Source organism: Seriola lalandi, unplaced genomic scaffold (genome assembly GCF_002814215.2).
Source record: "Seriola lalandi dorsalis isolate HSWRI2012SDOR001 ecotype SW California unplaced genomic scaffold, Sedor1 jcf7180002054591, whole genome shotgun sequence".
In the NCBI taxonomy this organism is placed as follows: Eukaryota; Metazoa; Chordata; class Actinopteri; order Carangiformes; family Carangidae; genus Seriola; species Seriola lalandi.
The window spans coordinates 1,030,261-1,037,760 of record NW_019525144.1 but is presented as its reverse complement, the minus strand read 5'-3'; the positions used below and the strand labels follow the sequence as shown (position 1 = coordinate 1,037,760).

General features: G+C 40.7%; 1 protein-coding gene across 1 annotated transcript in view; it reads left to right on the top strand.

The window, feature by feature from the left end:
• The window catches only part of ptprdb (protein tyrosine phosphatase receptor type Db), an 89,616-nt gene that overhangs the window by 43,873 nt on the left and 38,243 nt on the right, over positions 1-7,500 (top strand). Inside the window, exon 5 of the mRNA XM_087177365.1 lies at positions 3,685-3,873. Within this exon, the coding sequence (XP_087033491.1) occupies positions 3,685-3,873 (189 nt within the window). The remainder of the gene's footprint in view (positions 1-3,684; positions 3,874-7,500) is intronic.

The following is a 7,500-nucleotide window of genomic DNA, read 5'->3' as shown; positions in this document are numbered from 1 at the left end:
TGTGTGTGTGTGGATTTCATTTTGGGCCTCATATAAAGAGGACAGTGTTCGCACAGTGGTTCCCATGATTATGAGACCGGGTTTTTTTATGAGCTGTGAAATTATCTGGATCACTCACAGTGGAAACACTGAAGTGGGAGCACGTCCAAATGAAACAGTGGGATGTGTGGAAGGCTCCGTCAACGAGGGAGTGTAGGGTTACGCATCTGCTCTGACCTCAGGGGGTTCTTAACTGTTACTGTTCAGCGACACAGTCTCACACACACACACACACACACACACACACACATGTGGGAGCAGCTTTGTCCCAAACACACTTTGGTGTTGCTTACACCTGTCCCCATGATGGATGGTTGAAGGCTAGTTATGTGCGTGTGTTTACTTGTGTGTGTCTGTGTGTGTGTGTGTGTGTGTGTGTGCGTGCGTGCATCATCCCATTCAATCAGCCCTCAAACGCTTTCACTTCTATCACTTCACACCTTGTCAGGTTTAAATTAAAAAAGCTTGTGTTTGTTGTTGTCTGCACAAGGGCGTGTGTGTGTGTGTGTGTGTGTGTGTGTGTGTGTGTATTCGTGCATCTGCAGATTGCATGTGCATTTCCTGTGCTTTTGGCTGTCTATGTTTTGCGTGCACACTTCTGCCCGCACATCACATGTGTGCAACTCTTCTCTGTGCACGTGTGAGCGGTTGTATGATGAGTAGCATTCTAACTGTGCGTCCTCAGTGCTCAGTTAGGTGTCCCACCCCAGGTAGATGAAATAGAATGCATTATTCCTGCCTATGAGGGCTCGGCTTTGAAGTAAGCGTTTGCATAATGAAAGCGGAGAGAATCAGGATTGTTATGCTGTATGGGTCCCTTGTGCTCGCCCTCTCTTTCCGTCTGTTTTTCTCTTGCTCTCTTCCTTTGTTTTCCTTTCTGTCTCCCTTTCTTTGTCTCAAACTATTCTATTCTACTGTGTTCTCTTCTACTCTTTCTCCTTTTTTGTTGCACTTTTGCCCTCCTTCGCCACTTGCCCACACAGACACACTCGTACACACGAACACCTTCTCATCTTGTTCTCTTGGTTTATCATGTCTGTGTTTCCATTTGTTGGGAGTTGTGATTGATTGAAACCGGAGCTGTTAAAAGGCCACACATGCGCTCGCGAAGCCAGTGTCTCACGACCCGTCGGCTATGGTTCGATGGGCTAGTACCAGAATTAGCATCTCCTTGGTGAGGTTCAGCGCTAGGATTTCCCGTTAATGAGGCTCTCTGTGGTTGAGAAGGATAAAGTCACAAGGGATTCTGGGTAAAAAAAAAAAAAAAAAAAAAAGATGGGGGAAAAATTAAAATAGACTACATCACAAACACATGCAGGAACACATGCTCCTTGCTGGTCTGTCTTTTTTTAACCATGTCTATCTTCATCCACTTTTTTATGGATGAGTCATGAATCTGACATTTTACTTGCAGTTTCAAAGTGCAGCCTTGAACAAAGTTAAGAATTTGTTTCTTAAAAGCTGATTTACTCTGAACCTATTTGATTCCAAGAATGAATACAGTTATCTTTTCAGTTTCAGACTGAGTTCTGTCGCCTTTGATTCCCCCACCTCCTCGAAGCATTGTCCCCTCCCTTCTCTTAAGTCTCCCACTTGAGCTGAATGAAGTTGGCCCGCTGCCTTTGATTTCCTCTATCACAGTGGAATGACTCTTCATGTTTGATTTAATTGCCTCGGAGGTCTATGGTATCACATTTGATTTGCCATCCCAAAAGGGTGCGAGTCCCAGTGGATGTGTCTTTATTGGACACGTCTATTTGATTTTATGCAAGGAGGTGTGTGTGCCATAGACTCAGCTGGACAAAAAGTGTTGCTGAACTGCTTCTGATTCCCAGCAGAAAAGAGAGTATTTGATTTTCAATTGATTCTTATTCAAAGAGTGGTTGCCCAAAGCTTTAGTGAGGTAGTTTGTCAGATGGAATGAAATGTTACTTATTCTATTTGACCTCACTATTGGATTGTTCAAAAGTCTTGCCTCCAGGCTTAAGACTCATGCAAAACATATTTTGACTCTAAATTGAATCTAAATTTGGCTCTTGCATTTGACCAGCCAATTTCCCTCCAAACCTTTTCACACTGCAATAGTTTCTCTGGGAAGTTCAAAACCTGTTTGGTGTCAGTTCAGGGTTTATGTTATCTCTTACACTGAACACAGGCTATCCGCTTTAGTCGTGCGGTGCCTCAGATTCGCAGGTAAGAGAACTCAGCAGACAGGTTCATTTAAAGGGATAGTTTGTCATCTTAGCAAATACACTTATTCGCTTTCTTGCTGAGAGTTACTGAAGATGAGATGAGTGATACCACTCTCACATCTATACAATAAATATGAAGCTAAAGCCAGCTGGCTTAGCATAACAGAACACAGCAGCCTGGTTGGGCAGAGTGGAACAGAATCTGCCGAGCTGCACCTCAAAAGCTCACTAATTAACACCTTCATATCTCGGTTGTTTAATCCACACACAAACTAAGTGTAAAAATTTGTAAAAAGCAATCCACAGTTACAATAATGGAAAAATTATCTCCGCCAAGACTTTTACATTATGTTGCATTCATTGTAAAAAAAAATATTCATTTACATGAACAGATATGAACTTTTATCACAGAGCAAAAAGTTTCAGTCTGATTGTAATGAACTTATGTGATTTTGTTTTGTCTGTTATATCAGTCATTCCATGTGGAGCCTAAGAAACTCACCATTTTATATCTACCTAATAAAATTTTTTTTAAAAGTAGGCAATCTGGCAACACTGACGACAGGAAGCATTAGTAGCTGGAAAACTGAGGAAAAATGATGTCAAGTTCATTTAAAACATGTCTGTAGCCATGACAAGGTGACATTATATAGGCCTACTATAATGTGAAATCTGAAAGGACATTTCTATGTACACGGCTTTGTGTGAAATTCCCCTCAGGGTGAAGCTGGACATTGTAATAGGAAGATATTATCCTCCTTTATCCTGTGTGAAAGGTAGTTCTTACTAATCCTCATACATGAGGATGTCCTACTGGCTTATGCACAGAAGTGACACTTATGCACAGTATGCCGGTGATTCCAAACCAAGGGCACTTGCACAACACAAGCTAGTTCTGCAGTTAGTGGGCAGTATGTAGGAAAAGAACTAGAAATAAACTTGCGGATATGATTAAAAATTGGTGGATTGTTGATCTTTATTATATCTATTATTCACAATAACCAGTAAACTAACAGCTATGACGTTGGGTGAACAGGACAGTGACGGTAGTGAGACCTGAGCACCACGTGCTGTGATGGAAATAATTTGCAAATGAGCAGAGAAGTCAAAATAAAAGGCATGATGGCTATAAATGTGTTAACATATTCAATTCCTGCCACTATAAGTGGTGCTAGTAGTAAATTCACTTAGAAAAAAAAGAACAAGCCTAAAAATCAACAATTCCAGTATAACTGTATCTTGTATGACAATTGTATCTACTTTTCTGCATTGAATATTTAGAGTTAAATAAGATTCACTTTAGATAGAATCCATTCAAATGGGCGTATTTGAAACATGGAGAGTCAGAGAGATGAAAGTGTGCTTTAGCTGTGGGAGTAGAACACAAAAAAAAAGGTTGTGAACCACTGCTCTGTGCTACCAAGCTGAAGATGTGTGTTTTTGATCTTTGCAGAGGACCAGCTGCCCTCGGGGTTCCCCACCATAGACATGGGTCCCCAGCTGAAAGTGGTGGAGCGTTCTCGGACCGCCACCATGCTCTGTGCTGCTAGCGGCAACCCTGACCCAGAAATTACCTGGTTCAAGGATTTCCTGCCGGTCAACACGTCCAATAACAATGGACGAATCAAGCAACTCCGCTCAGGTAACCAATTCTTTTGTCCCTCTGTTTTTTCCCTTTCCCTTCAATCCTGGATTTTATTTCTACCTTAAGGTTTCTTCCCTCCTACTTTGCTTTTATCCCTCTTACAATGTCCGCTCCTCCCTCTTTCTTTTCCAACCCGATATATTTTTTATTCCTCTGTTCCTTCCGAAGTTTTTGTTATTTTTGCCCTCGTTCACCCCTTTTCTTATTGCTGTTCCACACTCCTCCTGCCGTGGTTACTGGCTGTGTTTCTCAGCTGCCCCTCTCTGCTGCTGCTGTGCTATGATTTGACTGTGTATGGTTTCCAACCCCTCTAAACTCCTCAAGGCCTTTAAAAGTGAACTCCCATCTTTTCTCTGCAAACTCTCTGAGGTCTTCCTGTGCAAATCACCATCACGAACGGTTTAATTTTTCACTTACTAAAAACCGTATAAAATATTTGTAACGACACGCATCACTGCGCTCCATGTCTCTAGTCATATCTCAGCGAATTTCTCCACTGACAGAATATTGCAAGGTAAACCCAAGTGATGGTGGCATGTACTGAGGGAGTGGCCTCCCTAAGATAGCTCACTGCTGTGACTAAACAATCAAATAACCTTTGGTTTTTCTTCTTATTTCCTGGAAAGCGTGTCTTGCGTGGGTGTGAAATTAACTCACAGACATTGTATCCATGTTTTTTGAGGAAATACAGTGACAGAATTTGTTCAATTCAAAGATAGATAACTAAAAACACACACAGAATAGAATCTCTTCAAGTCAACCCACTCAATCCATTTCAGTCTGTTTTTCTATAGCCACAGTAGTGTGTCAAATCCCAACTTGTTGTAGCAAAGTCCCCTCCCCTCCTCAGTCCTTCTGCTTTCAGGGACCAACTCAAAACCCCAAACCTCCCTTTTCTTGTGATTGGACACCCAACTCTCTTCTTTACAGACAACAACCTCTTTGCTTCTGTCCCTGTTTTTTTTTGGTTAATTCTCTGGCTCAACCCTCAACAGCCTGCTCAGACTCCCTCTTTGACCTTTATTTTTACAGAAAGAAAAAAAAAATGAATTATGAGGATTAGAAAAATTGTTACAACTTAAAATGTCACATATTTTAGCCTTGTTTCTTCTGTGTAATGATTACAAAAAATGACTTTTACGATTCTTATAAGCACAAAGTTTTGTGTAAATAATCAATATCCATCGCTCTTTTTTGGAGTCTCAGTGCTTTTTCAAGGTGTTTCTACTAAGTCAACTCCTCTGTGTAACCAACGGTCCGATTGTAATGCCATGTCTATGCTGTTTCTTTTCTCTCTGTATCTTTTTAACCACAGAGTCCTTTGGTAAGTGCTTCTGTTCCAAGGCCCACACCCTCACTGTCCACTTTTCTATATACTGTTCACTAATGTTGCTACTGATGCTGCTGCTGCTCACCTTTGCAAATGTTGAGGTGTTATTAAAATGCATGGCATGCATTTTACTAACAGTCACACACAAAGATAATATGAGGCACAGATGCAAAGACACAGAAATACACATTCAACTCTGCAGACAACCATACATTGTTTTGGTTAAATGAATATACTGTAGATGCTACAAACAGGATGTAAACACACATGTGGACATGCATACAAACGTACAAACACTCTCTCTCACACACACACACACACACACACACACACACACACACACACACGCATCTCTGTCACCCTTGAGGTAGTTGACCTCACCCTCACCTGTGCACCTGCAGCCTTTCCACACCCAAAGAACTGCAAATAACTTTATCCTCACACTCACCTATTTACTTTTCCACTCCTTCACTTATTCAATTATTCTGTCCCTCACTCACTCACCCATTCACTCACTCGGTCATTCACTCACCCACTTACTCTGTCCGCTCTGCTGTATAGAGTTACCAGTCAATAAGCCATCAGCTGTAGATGGCTGTCAGGTAGGCCTCTGGTGGAGCCACTGGGAGGAAAGCGATAGCTGCCAGGTTTCAGACTTGTAGACTTGTGGCCGTCCAGTGTAGTATGTGGACTCTATAGTAAACTCGGTCACTGTGTAGAAAATAGTGGTCTGCTGTGGACACGTGCAGCGTTTTTTACATGAGGGTGATAGAGCCAAACGAAAGTATGGTAGTTCAGAAAAATCCACTCTTCAATTCTTTTACACTGTTATATAAATCATTTTATGATATTTGGTAATTTTGCCATAAAGTGCTGTAATTTTAATTTCTTTGACAACATTCCCTTTGTCAGTGATTTTCTTCTTTTATTATAGAAAAGATACCTGGGATATACAGTGGTGTGTGACCACTATAGCTTAGATGTTTTCCTGTTAGTCAATGTTTCCGTTAGTCGATTAGTCAATGACAGAAAATTAGTTTGAGGCAATTTTGATAGTTGATTAATCAATTAAATAATTTTTCAAACAATAATACCAAACAGTATGTGCTCCCAGCTCCTTCAATGTGAGAAATAACTGCTTTTTCTCTCTTTTCTCTCTTTTGTTCCTTCATAGACTGTTGCACAAAACAAGCAATTTTGTTTGCAATTTGAAAAGGCATCATATTGGGCTCTGGGGAATTGTGATCAATTTTAACTACTCACGGACATATTATTGACAATATTATTTACAGAGAAAATAGCAGGCAGATCAAACAATAATGAAAATAAACGGAAAAACAGTAGATGAAATTGAGAGACAAAGTGTGGTTTACGTTTTCTATTAGCTACGATGTCATTTGCAAGTACCTCCGTCGTTTCAAGTGTTAATTGTAAAACATATAAATTTGTTTTGCAGCCTCAACACCAAACACAACAGTCTATTGTCTCGGTCCTCTTCCGCGATGAACCTCTCACAGTTTGTCTGCTGATGGTCGATTTAAGATATTGAGTCCACGAACACACCCTGGCTCTTTGATTCTGAGGGGCTGAGACATCGACTTGACATTTACTGCTGATGCTTTAGATTGTTGACAATTTCTTCGCTGTCACACTCGGTTGTGGCCCCGATGGAAGGATTCTGACTCGATGTCACATTGTCTACCTTTTGCCAGTTACACACCAGAAAAACAAACAAAAAAAGAGATACAAATACAGTTTAGGGAAAATAATAATAATTTAAAAAAAGCAAAAAAAAAAATGTTATGTTTATGTGTTGGAGGGTGGATTTTTCCTTCAGGAACATTTACACAAACAACAGTAATATGTGTTTAAATACTTTAATCAATACACTGTTCTACCAGTAGGATTAAACCTGGGTTTGACCTACATGGAGGACAAGAGCAGGTTAAGACTCAGGGCAGTTACGTCCACATCTTAGAGACCCAGCTGAGAGCAGTGCAGACACTACCACACTCCTACAGCCACATCTGCCCCCGCTGCAAGTCAATGAATTCAAATTAATAATCCATCTCCTTATAGCTCTGTCACTCTGTCTCTCTAGTATCTGTCTTTCTCTTCTCAGGCTTATTCTGTCTTTATTTATTCTGGCTTTTTCTTTTATGCCTCTTCTTCCTCTTCTTCTTCTTTCTCTCACTCTTTAAGGATCTATATATTGAGTCTTTCTCTCTAATTTGATTCTTCTTCTTTCAAAGTTACCCCCACCCCACCCCACACCCAAACTCCCCACAGCCCCC